Source organism: Hippoglossus stenolepis, chromosome 15, assembly GCF_022539355.2.
Source record: "Hippoglossus stenolepis isolate QCI-W04-F060 chromosome 15, HSTE1.2, whole genome shotgun sequence".
Lineage (NCBI taxonomy): Eukaryota > Metazoa > Chordata > Actinopteri > Pleuronectiformes > Pleuronectidae > Hippoglossus > Hippoglossus stenolepis.
In genome coordinates this window covers 19,609,186-19,622,277 of record NC_061497.1, presented here as the reverse complement: position 1 = coordinate 19,622,277, position 13,092 = coordinate 19,609,186, and the positions used below count along the sequence as shown (strand labels likewise).

The 13,092-nt window shown below is 44.0% G+C and overlaps 1 protein-coding gene across 1 annotated transcript in view; it reads left to right on the top strand.

Annotated features, from left to right (window-relative positions):
• The window catches only part of dchs1b (dachsous cadherin-related 1b), an 88,117-nt gene that overhangs the window by 56,449 nt on the left and 18,576 nt on the right, over positions 1 to 13,092 (top strand). The window contains exons 5-7 of the mRNA XM_035178673.2: positions 10,400 to 10,591; positions 12,155 to 12,386; positions 12,471 to 12,707. Coding sequence (XP_035034564.2) covers positions 10,400 to 10,591; positions 12,155 to 12,386; positions 12,471 to 12,707 — 661 coding nt within the window. The remainder of the gene's footprint in view (positions 1 to 10,399; positions 10,592 to 12,154; positions 12,387 to 12,470; positions 12,708 to 13,092) is intronic.

Genomic DNA, 13,092 nt, shown 5'->3' with positions numbered 1-13,092 from the left:
ACACATGTCTGCTCCCATTTGAGAGAGATGCTGCAGCAGGAACACAGACGCATCCTGCCGAACGCACACTGCTGTTTTAGACAGTTAGAGGATTTCAAATTTACCCCGAGCGGCAAACCGTGGGCCACTGGCTCTCAATCATTCATCCGCTCGTTCAACCCAAAAACCCAACGCCAGCCTCAGACAGTCTCAGACCGCCGTCCCCCCAGTTTGAGGTCCAGCTCCAGTCCGCCTTTGTGCTGCCTCTCACTCCTTAATTACTGTTTTCTCTTCATCTCCGACGCTAAATTACAGCTGGAAGACAATAAGTGATACTCATCGCGCTCTACATTACAGACCTCACGGTGTAGAACAGAGATGATAGCTTAGGGAGAACTTTTCTCTCATGCACTTGTGTTTGCTCTCTCTCTCTTGTAGCAGTGTTTGCGTCACCTCTGCAGTATTTGGACGTACAGCTCAAAATGACAACGAGAAAACATCAAGAATTATCAAGTCAACATGATGCAAGAGATTTCTTAACTTTTGACGACTGTTGTTGAGTTAACTTAGGTTTACAAGTTAAGAAAGAACTTCTGCCATCTTACATATTCTCATTTATGAGCATACGTCGGCTTCCTGTATAAATACTTTCACCATTGATAGACCTCTCCATTTATGCTTGACACAGTTTTTTCTGATGAATGTTAATAGTGTTATTCTCTTGATGTGCCTGTTACACACGGCATCTACTGCACTTCTGTCCGTCCTGGGTTTCTGAGGTTTCTATAGTTTTTTCCTGTTGAAAGGGTTATTATGGTATTTTTCCTCTTGCCGAGGGTTAAGCTCGGAGGATGTTGCACCTTGTTTAGCCTTTTTGTAAATATGGGCTAAAATGTGATTGATTGATTGATTGATTGATTCCTCCCACAGTCTAAAGACACAGTTAATTGGAGACTCTAAATTGACTGTAGGTGTGTATACAAGTGTGAATGGTAGTACTCTGTCTCTCGCCCAGTGAACTCCACACTTCAGCTCTTCCCTCATAGGATCAGTGTTGTAGATGATGGATGGATGATATTCCTGTGTGGCTAACAAAGAAATTCTTGCTTCAATGCAATCCATCAGTATACCTTCATCAAACACATGTATTCTTGTTGAATAAACGTAAACTTCTTGCTTTGAAAAGAAAGAAAAAGCCTTTATGAAGCAAAGTCAAAGTTATGCTACCTGATAATAATATTCATGTGAGGCTAACAAAGAAATTCCTGCTTCAAAACGCTGTTTTTCTTCCTTCCAACACACAAAGCAGAACAGTTGCGCTGCTCTTGATCAACAGTGGAGCCGCGTTGAGCCTCATTAAGCTCACAAGTATCTGAGTTTGATTGCTGACCAAGGATCACTTCCAATGTTAATTCACCTAATTATGCTGAAAGAAAACAACCCTGTTCCTGAGCTGTTGTGGAAGATTGTGAAGCACGTTGCTGCGCCTCAGGCCACATTCACAACTGTGAATATATACGTTGACGTTCTCTGTGGGTGGTGAACGTGCACACTTACCCTTTAGCTTTGACACTTCACCCCGAGCTCCTCATTAGCTTTGCTGTTGGCGAGATGGCGGCAGTAAAAATCTCTGGCATTTCACAGATATGCAGATCCGCTGTTCGCAGATACCGCGCCGGCCAGAGTGAGTCTGGCTGAGGCCGGGACGTTCACAGAGAGAGAGAGACAGGGTTTAAATGGCTATAAATATTTAACAATAAGTAAAAAAATAGGGCTGATTTCCACACTGATTAGGCCAGCTGTCAGTCAGGGCCCACAGGATTCCCTTTGAAAGGAATCTATTAACTGGGGAGGGGCAGGGAGGCACCCACACACACACACACACACACACACACACACACACACACACACACACACACACACACACACACACACACACACACACACACACACACACATGCACCAGGGTTAAGAGTTGCCATATTGCACGGCTAGAAGATAGGATCACTCGCATCTAAATCCTGTGTCACTCCTCTGAGTCCAGGAACGTGGAGATCTCTTCATCTCCCTCCGACCTCACTCCTCCATCTCCTCTCTTTCTCTACTTGTTATTAGAAAAGAGACGACTGGGCGTGAATTGGCGACCATCTCGGTACAAACAGCGTGGTGGGTGTGGTCCCGGAAACGTCTTCAGCTCTAATGGTTTCCTTTTCCAGTTACACATGTGTGTCTGCACGTAAGACATACCAATTAGCTGATTAAAGTTGAGTTATCTATGAGCGACAACTCCAGTAGCAGCAAACACACTTTTGCGACAGAAATGTCATATGAAGTAGAAGCTTCTCACCTCTGGAGTTTCTTGATGGCCAAGACTACAGTGGTCCTGAGCCATTTGAACCGCTGGCACAGGCGGTCGTGGTCTTGGCTGCTTGGAATATCCGGTGGCGAGAAGACCTCTAGTTCATATGACAAGTCAGAGCTGAAGCGGCCGTGTCTGAGGACCTTTTGGGGCAGGAGAGGATGAGGGACGTCCCAATGTGGTAGTTTAGGGGTTTAGTTCTAGCACAGATTTTAAATAAGCGCAGTTTTCTAGATTCCCCCCTTTGACTTGAGACTGTTACAGTTTTTATATATGTAGAGAGATATTTTTTGATGTAGAGACACTACGTAAGCATCAATACGGTTTTAAACACTAGGTTATGAGCCATGTTCATGTTCATTTATAGTTTTGGTAACAAATGTGATATTAAAACCAGCATTAATCTGTTTCATTCTAGAACAATCAGTCTTATAATTACGTTCACAAGTTTCAAGTAACACATTTAGCATCTCTGAATCATACATTTTCCTTTTTTGATTGCTCCCATTCTTAGTTGGGTTTCATTTCAGCAATGCAACCTGCAGTCGTGTGCGATCAAAGTATCCCGTTGCTGCCGAGCTCCATCTTTTGTTTGTTGCGAAGCCTGGAGAAAGAGCAGGCACGGGGAGTGACAACATGTTGTTGAGCCAACGTGGGTAAACCGTGCCTGCTGTTTTTTTTAACATGTGATGCAGCCCAGAGATAAACTTCCTAACACACACCACATGTCTGCATGCTCCAAACCCCACGGGCTACAGCAGTTACTCTACGGTGTATCTGACTGTTTAGATTTCAGTGTGCAGCAACCTGCCCTGTGTGTGTGTGTGTGTCTGTGTGTGTGTGTGTGTGCAAAACTATTCGGTAAGAGAAAGAGAAAGTTCTAGAGGCCATCATCCTTTATTATGTTCATTAATAATATTAGCATTCTTTCTTCCAAATATAGAAGTCAGTCTCTCCCGCTCCGTCTCCTTCACCTCCCTCTCCTTCTCTTCCCCTCTGTGGTTTGATGTTCATAATCATTTCCAGCCGTGAACTCCACATGAAAGACAACAACCACTTGCCATAATAGGGTGAGGAAGGACCGAGCGAGGGAGAGGATATAGGAAAGTGGGGAGACGCTAAGAGAGAAAGCGGAGGTCAAGGGAGGAATGGAGATCGAATGAGAAGCTGGATGAAGCCTCGTTCGTCCTCATTTCAAGGTCTCGTGTTATCATTAGCTCGGCCTTTTGTTCCTTCTCCAACCCAATTCATTCCCTCTCCTCTCCGTCTCCCCCTTCCTGCCATACATCTTCATTGTGCAAGTAGTGCCTCAACTCATCGGCAACAGTGAGGTACAAATTGATTTGGGGGCTAGAGAATGTCTGATATGAGGAATGCAGCTCGCTGGAGGGTGGAGGAATGTGTCAGTGGAAAAATGCAGTGAAATTAAGTGGATGTTTGAGCTCCACACAACACACCAACAATAGTTATCACTTCTCCAATTTCAGTTTCTTGTAAATAACGTCAGCATGTGTGCAATTATCCCAACGATGATGTATTCGCTTCACAAGCTGCGGGTCTCTCGTGCTCTTTTATGGTCACTGCTGCTGCTTTGAAGGATCATTCACGTTTATCACCGTTTGGATCGAGTTTTCATAGTTTCTGCCATTATTCACATCGGTAATAAGAACAATTGTGCTCATCTAGTTGATTTTTGAGATGTGGGATTGCAGTGACATCCCTAAAAATAAGTCCGAAAGAAACACAAGCAGTCATAAAAACAATTGTCAACAGGCTTTATTCAAACAGATTTGCCAAAATGTTCAACTAAAAAAGAAGGAAAAAGGGAAAAAACAGATAAACTAGAATGACATTTAATTCCTCTTAAATTCAATCAAGCTGCACCAAATTACATAAACTCATAGAGATCGGTTCCCTAAAAATATGCCAGATTTTTGGGGAAATCAGTGAAAATGTCCAAAAAAGACCAACTTTACAGTCATAAAGAAAGTGATTAAAACAAATCCTGTATCCATCTCCTTTGTCCGGATCGATTGCAACATTTAATGGCTTCTTTCTCGGCCCATGGTCCATCCTTCCAACAATTTTGTTGAAACTTGTTCTGTAGTTTTTGCGTAATTGTGCTGACAAACAACAAAGAAACGGACCGAGGTGAAAACATAACCTCCGTGATGGTGGAGGTAGCAAAAAAGAGAAAAAACTAAAAGAATACAAATATCTCAGGATAAAAAAAGGTGCCAAACATAAAGACTCTGCAGACGATGTCAACTTCGGTAGGCAACGAGATTCGAGATCTTTCGGTGACGCCAATGTGCTGTAAACACAAAATTTCCACAGTGTAGTTTTCACATTACGTCCTGCGTTCTGCATGCTCCTGAATGTTCCGGAGATTCCCTGTTGTTGCGAATGTGTCGGAACTGGACAATCGCCTGCTGCATTGTTCTTATGTAAAAGGAAAGGTCCACATAGAGTTTGTATCTGAAAATGGCTCAAGACTAATTTAGATTAAGCATTAAATAGTATTTTTTAAAACAATATATATATATGGCCCTACTTCCAAAATGTCTTTGGTGAGCACAGTGTCATAACTAATAGAAGTTATTGCGAAATCTACAAAAAAAACCTGTAAACCTGTGGTGGAGCTATATTTGCAGTGATATAGGCTTATTCTTGGCCCGTTCGACCTCAGAGATGATGATTGCTTCATAAACATTCGGGCCTGGCAACAGTCAGAAGGAAGAAGTGGATTAGGTCGGTATAACTCTCTGTGTTTTACAGGTTTTCACTGTGAAAGCCTATAGAAAATCTCCCTCCCTCTCTTTCATGAGAGGCCATAAAAGTCCTGAACTGCAGCAGAACTGCGGCCGCCTCTGGGAAACCGTGCGCAAACCCCCTTTGACACTAACTGATGTTTTACAGAGACAAACTGCAGAGAGGAGCAGGGTCCATCTGGACCAGCGCCCACATCTGGAGAGGACGAGCATAGATGAGAGGAATAAATAGTGGAGGTGTAATACAATAAAAGAGTATAGAAGAGCATAAAGCCATGAATATAGCGAAAGAGAACAGTACAAATGGGAAAACAGGAAAACATGTTTAGTATGAAAACGAATAAAAGCTGACCAGCTCAAGAGTTACAGGTGTGCCAGATGTTTGCTGTGCGATAACCGCTGGCCTGCTGGTATCATTAGACAATAGCTGTTAATCTGCACTGTATCACAGGCAGGAGGCCGCTCCTTCCGTGCAGCGTTAAATTCCACCGACAGATGGGCGTGGACGTTGAGTTGTGGATAGGAAGGGTAACGTGAGTGTCTGCGATCTAAGTAAAAACCCCTTGGAGAGATAGCCGCTCTATCTGAGAGCGACCGAGAGCGACAGTGGGAACAGAGAGGAGTTAAGTGGAGAGGTAGAGAGACAAAGAGACAGAAAGAGAGGGTGTCGTTTCAGGCAAATGAGTGATGGGGTCTGGATCTCTGCTAATGCTCCAGTGAGTGATTGCTCCTCTTCTGCCGCAGCCAGGGATGAATGACTCTCTATGGACAAAAGAAGGAAAAAAAAGCCTCCAGGCCTAAGTCCTGGCTGAATCCGATACTCGGCACGCTCTTCCTGACTGTTTTTCACAAAGTCTTAACGGGCTGACGTGTGCTGTGTGAGACTGTATTTATAGAAGTTGGTCAATACGCTGCTGTGTGCAAATCACAGATCGCGGTACTGTCAGTTCAGATGTCTGGCAGATGCAGTGGATGATGTTGATGTTCTTTTACTGCAACTTACAACGTCACCGCCTACATTACTTACTATGACCTCACTTGATCGTGCTCGAGAGAATTAAACGTTTTACTGACCTTAATCTCTTTGTTTCCTCGCTCTGCTCCGCCTCACGTTTGCCAAAGGTTTTTTTTTCCACACACTTTTAAATTTACTGGCGCCAGGTGAGATATCAGCTCTCCCACAGAGAAGAGAACCACACTGGAGGTTTTTTGAAAAGCTTTAGCCCATTAACTATAAATTGTGTACACTTATTAATTACTGCAGACCCCTTTTCCAAAGTAAACCTTACTCCAGCCATTTGCCACCTTCCAGACAGCCATTAGTTTCAGGTCATTCCAATGATAAATGGAAATCAACTTGCAAAACCACAATTATAGTCTTTAATTTAATGTTTGACCACAAATGATAAAACCTTTGGGTCCTCTGCTGGTAAATCTAAACCCTGCATCATCCACAGCAGCTCTCGAGCATGACAAAAACTTTTGACCTTTCAGCCAAGGAACAGACCTGCCAACTGGAGACCGGCAAACCGAACCCAAATCTGACAGGAATTTAGTTTTTTGTGTCTGAACCCGACCCGACCCGAGACTGATGTTTCCCCCGATTACAGGCAAATGTACCGTAAAAAAAAATCAAGTCGATAGCCCTGCAAACGTGAACAAACCCCAAACTCTTTCTTTCTTTTGTCTGAACCTGGCTCAACTCACTTCCAACAGAACTCCCTCATCCAAAAGTCACTGTGACTCTGGAAGGTCCGCATTGCATTGTGACCGCCAGAGAGATTTAGATCTCGAAGTACGAATTGCTGCTTACGTTTGCGTTGCTGTGTAGTTGTGTGTTCATCACAGAGGGGTAAGAATGAGGAATAGTTGTGCTGAGGTTGTGGATGACAGAGCAGGATCAGACGTGGGAGGAATTCCTCCCTGGCAAACAAACACCCTGGTCTGGCCGAGCAGACCTCTTGATTTAATAAGACATGTTGAGTCTACGTGTTTACTAGTTTATCTTGTTGGCTTCGAAACGTCACTCTTTTTTTTAAAAAGCACTAAAAATGCAGAATAAGGAATCAAACTGAGAGAAGGAGTTTTTGGTATCTAACCGGCAGTTTGACCCAACCTGCCGCTGCTGTCAGATGGATTTACAGGAGGCAAATGAAACGATGAAATCCGATTCTAAGAAGCTCCTTTCCGACTTTTTTTTGTTTATCCGCTACACATGTCAAACTTTTGTGCTTGGACAAAACCAATCGTGTATTTCTGCCTTGAAGTCTTGTCCCTGTTCTGTCCCTGTCCATTTTTATCCCATGTTTTAACTCAGCATTTCAGCTCGGGAACCACATAACCGCTGTGCTGTGTGTGTACAGTATGTTGTTGCAGAGAAAAAAACCCAGATCCTTACATCTTTTATTTTATAGCTCCCAAGGTTTCCATGAAAGCGTGCTTAAATAGACGTTTTCTTGCTGAACTACCTCCTTGTGTTTTTTTGCGTTGTACTTTTTTCCCCCCTCCAGCATGAAGAATCCATACCATACTGGTTTTTAAATTTTACTGGGCGGAGAATCAATGTCCTGCGCTTTTGTTCCGTCCTTTCCTCCTCAAAAACAAGTGTATTCATGTGCACTCTACTCCTGTCTGTATTTTATATAAACCTAAAGAAACAGCAAATGCAGCCTTGTCTCCTTTGCTGTCGTATCCATGACAGAACAACCTTTGCCTTTGTCTTTGTTTGGGACGGACATTTGTGTCGATGAGGTCACCCTATGACCAGGTGGGCAGTCATGGTTGTTAAAACCTCTTTAATTAGATTTGTGAAAAGGATGGGGTCATCATACATGTGTGTGTGTGTGTATGTGTGTGTGTGTGTTCAACGAGTTCTCATCACCACAGGTGGCTAATCCATCACAGACAGCCAGAAAGACCCGAGGAACACCCAGACATGAGCCTAGATCCTAAAGATAGCGTCAGTCTCAACACTGTACTCTATAGGAAGTCTCAGCAATGATATGAAACCCCCCCCTCCCCGAGCTGCAAAGGCCGACCAAAGGACGAGGTTCGGACCGAGCCGCACAGAAACCACAACCGTCCCGCCACTAAAACCTAGAAGGTGCTGTTCTAATATTTCCAGGTTTAAATATCCTATAGGATAGTGTGAGTGAAGGTGGTATTATTCCTGTCCCGTATGTGTGTCTGTCTTTCCGTCTGTAGCCAGTAGTTAAGTGTAATGACGAAGACAGGTGTCGGTGGGACAGAAGGAAGGTCGTTGCCGGATGTCTGCTGCCGCGGTGGTCTCGCGCTCTGCGGGGTTCAGGGCCAGGGCGGGTTCAGAAAATAGTTTTCAGGCGTATGATGAAATCATTAAGCCAAAAGCGCAGACGTCAGAAATCTGTCTCTTATGTCTGTCTGTTTCAAATTGAACCTTTTTGTTGAGAAGTTAATTAGGGTGGAACACATATGACAACTCCAGGGGATTTGCATCTATAGAAGAATAAACACTTTAAACTGATTGAATAGTGGGACCGCTGTTAAAAAAGAGAGGAGACTAGTTTAAATAATCCTATTATGAAAAATCTCACACTTGTCCTAAGAAATATATTCCATATAGTCCATAAAGACTTCATTTTCATACTACTGCTTGATTCCTGAAATAAAGCAACTTTATTTTCATAGCATGACATACACTTGCAGCTGTGGCTCCGAAGGTCGTCCACTAATTGGAACGTCGGGTGGTGATCCCTTGCTCCTCCGTTTCACATGGGCAAAGTGTCCTGGGTCAAGGCACCGAACCCGGTGTCTTTAGTGTGTAAATTGGACATAGACTGTATATAAAGAGGGAAGACGTGTGTCTACTCCCGCCCACTATCCAGAAGTGAAGCCAAACTATTGGATACAAACGCTGAAGACATTATTGGGGGCCAGAGAATGGGAATTAGCGCTTGGGGGTTAGCAAACTCACTTAAAATGACAGAAACCGTCTTTGAGAAAAATATATTTGACATGTACTTTGACTTTCTAGTTTGGTCCCATCTGCTAACATGGAGGAGGTGGGGTTTATCACCAGGGGCTGATCAAGATGCTTTGGTTTCACTTTTGGGGACGTGTCATCTCGTCTATATAGTCTATGAAATTGGATGTATGAAAAGAAAAGTGTATAAATGTATATATATATATATATATTTAAGTCCATTACACTTCCAACTTGTGTTTTACTTTCATTACTATATCCGTCTTTCAAATTATCGCATCACATGATTTCATTCAGTCGCAGAACAACATCCTTTCTTAGTCTTAAAACGTTAAACCTGCTAAAAATCCCAAAATGTCTTCGGTCATTGTGAAATCAAACACGTCAGATATCTCACTGCGGCTGAATGAGAAGAGACTGTAATCCAGAGGAGGGCCGAAATCACGAGGCCTCCTGGATCTTGGCTCGCCTTCAAGGCTGCGAGATCTGAGGCAGAGTGCTACTTTAAACAGGCTCCATAAACGCCACCAAACAATGTTATAGACCCGTGTAAAGCTCCAGTCAGAGACAGGACCCCGGAGCGCATGCAGGGGATATTTCCCCTTCGTTTTTTGCGAGGAAATCTTTGTTGTATTAGGGGATTGTTTTAGTGGTTTAGTGGAGCGTTCAGTGTATATTTGTGTGTGTGTGTGTGTGTGTGTGTGTGTGTGTGTCTGTGTGTGTGTGTGTGTGTGTGTGTGTGCAGTAGGATGAAGGATGTTAGATGAGACGGGTCAGGGATCAAGGTGTCGTCCGGTCCGTCTGCATCTTATTTAACCGTCAGTTGAAAACCAGTTAGTGCCTCCGTTGACCTCTGACCCAAACTCTCAACCTCCCTCAACACTCTCCTCTCCTCTGCTAAAGGTTACCTGTCAGCTCCCTCCCTCTGTATCCATGGTTACATCGCATCACGTGTTCCTTTGCCAGGTTTTCAAACACACCACTGGGAGATCGGGTCCATTTTTCTTTTTACACACTCCTTATATATGATCTTAAAAAAATGAATTACTCTGACAGATGCTCTGGAGTACTCTGGAAATCATAACAAATAGTGCTATGGTGTGTGATATTTGGACAAGTGCAGATGTATGGGCTCGTGTTATGGGGTATTATTGTGATAACAGAAAGGCCCTTAGCTCGTATATAATAATTATGACACATGTAGGTTTGCTTTCACGCAGGTTTTGGGACCGGCTCTGTGCGTTTATGTGATCCTCATGTCTCACGGGCCGTTTGACGCCTCTGGACCGTCCGTGACTCACCCTCTACCTCACGTCTGTTTCCCCTCAGGTGTCGGCCACAGATGAGGATCGCGGTTCCTTCGGCGCCATTTCCTACCGGCTGGGCTCGGGCTCCGCAGGCGGCCTGGTACCGACGCACTTCACCCTGGACAAGGAGACGGGCCAGTTGTGCACCAGCGCGGCTCTGGACCGTGACGAGGGGCTGGACAAGTTTGACTTGACTGTTACTGCAACGGATGGAGTAAGAAAAGTTCTAAACTCTGTAACCTTTTCTTTTTCCCAGACTAAAGAAATTGTCAGAAATTAGTTTGACTTTTTGGGCCAGAGTAAGAAGAGAGGATCAGCATCTCTCTCATGCCTTCTGTCTGAACTGGACCACTGAGTCCAACCTGAACCCGACAGGATTTCTAGTTTTTATGTTCGAACCCGACCCTGTTTTCCTCAATACAGGCGCAGGCAGCTTTAAAAAAAAAAAGAAAAGCAATTAACCCAGCTAATGTGACCAAAACCAATTCGAACCCGAATATCATTTAAAAGATTTGGTCCGAACCCAGCCCTGCCTGTCGAGTCGGGTCAGGTAACATCTGTTTGATCAAAATAAAGCTAGAACCTAACAAAGACTGTAAGCTCATAAAAGCAAATATGTGCAGTCCAACCAAAAATATATAAGATAAACTATTAATTTAACCCAGTAAAGATCTTAATTATGACTGAAATGTATTTTTTGAAAACATCAAACTAGACTAAAGTCAAAGGATTCGTTCTTTGAGTTGCCTCATGATTAAACACGTCGCCCACATAGTCCTGCAGTGTCTCATCCGATCAAAGCTTCAGGCGGACGGCAAATTAAAGTTGTGTACAGCTGCAGGAAAAATACATCTGATCAAAGATGCATTGAAGATATGTTTGAAGAGGACGGTACCCAGTGTCGTCAAAAAAAAAAAATCAAGGGAACCGCAGCAGCATGGCAAAGCAGTCAGAGGAAAACAGGAGGAAAAAAGTACGGAAACAGACCCATTTAAATGACCTTTTACCAAAGAGTGATGCCATCTCAGTTAAACTGCTCTACCTGACCACACGCTGTTGTTGTTCTGGGATCGTGCCAATAGACCCGTGCACATTTAAAGCATCAATTAATCACAATGGGTGCACTTTAACAACACTGGGACTACATGAGATGCAATAAAACATGTACTCTCACTTGTATAGCTGGGTTATATAAAGAAATAGATACACAGCCATTGCTATTGCATCGTAGTATTATTCTTATTGTGCGTATTTTTTACCCACGTTCAGGTAATTAACGATTCCAATTATTCCGCGCAGCCCCAGCACATTCCCAGTTTGAACCAGTTGGTGTCTGCTCCCCTCGTCTCGAATGTCCCTGTTTTTTAACGCTCTTGTAAAACTAAAGCCAGGAGACACAGTGTAATGAGTTCAAACTCTTCTCCTTCTTCTTGCTGACAAACGCTGCAGCGGGTGGTTGAGTCCATATGTCAGGGATCTTCTGCAGGGAGCTCATCTGTCTTCATTTACAGCTGCTTCATCTTTAGAGCGTGACGTAAATCTACTGTCGCAGTTTCATAAAGTCTTTTAATAAAACCCCGAACTGTCACTGTCACTTTCACCGAGGGACGGAAAACTAATTCAGTGTTGTCTTTGGAGATATTCTCTGCAGCAAGGGAGGGAGGATGGTATTTAACTGTATATCCTGTGATTCAATAGACTTAAGAAAATAGAATTCCATAATATTATTACATTTTTAATAAAAATGTAATTGAAACAACTTACTTTTGTTTTCCAGGGAGGTCTGAGCTCAGTGGCCCGTGTGCAGGTTTCAGTGGTGGACATTAACGACAACCGGCCCACCTTTTATCCGGTGCTCTACACAGTCAGCCTCAGCGCCCACAGCGCCCCGGGAACTTCTGTCGTCAAGGTAACAGCCAACGACCCCGATGCTGGGGAGAACGGCAGGGTGACCTACCGCACAGTGCCTGGAGGAGGCTCCACATTCTTTACCCTCAACAAGGACACAGGTATGTGTGTGTGTGTGTGTTTCTTTGTGCACTTTGGACAAAATCAATGAGTGTTGTGTTATATTTATCCTTCTTTCCCTGCAGGGGTCATTTCTCTCTCCCGCTCGCTCCACGGCAAAGCCAACACAGTTATCTCCATTGTGATATCGGCCGATGACGGCGGTGGTCTGACGGCGCCAGTCAACGCTCGAGTGAACGTGAGCGTGGTCGGCGGCTCGGTGGCGTCTCCCACGTTTGAGCAGGCGCAGTATTTCTTTACCGTGTCCGAGGACGTTCTCAGGGGGACGGCGGTGGGAGTTGTCCGTGCCGCTGCCAAGACAGGTGAGGTCACCTGCTCAATCATGTCCTCAGATTGATATTCTTTCTCTTCACTCCTCGAGCTTTAGTCCTTTCAGGTTTTCTTTTATCTATTCACTTCACATACCTCACCAACAGCACCCAGCTTTACGTCACCTACCTGTTTCCATCTTCCTGACAAGTAGCAGGACAGAAATGCACTAATGGGCTGGAGCACGCACGGTGCCGTAGCTCTTACTCTGCAGCAGTTGAACAAATATGCAACAAGAGCAGAGACTCCATTAAGAAATCACATCCATCACACAGCACACACTTTACATGGGAATTCTTTGTTTTTTTAAGCCGTGGCTTGAATTTTTATTTGCTCTCACTATTAATGATGGAGAAATGGATTTGAATGGGGCTATAA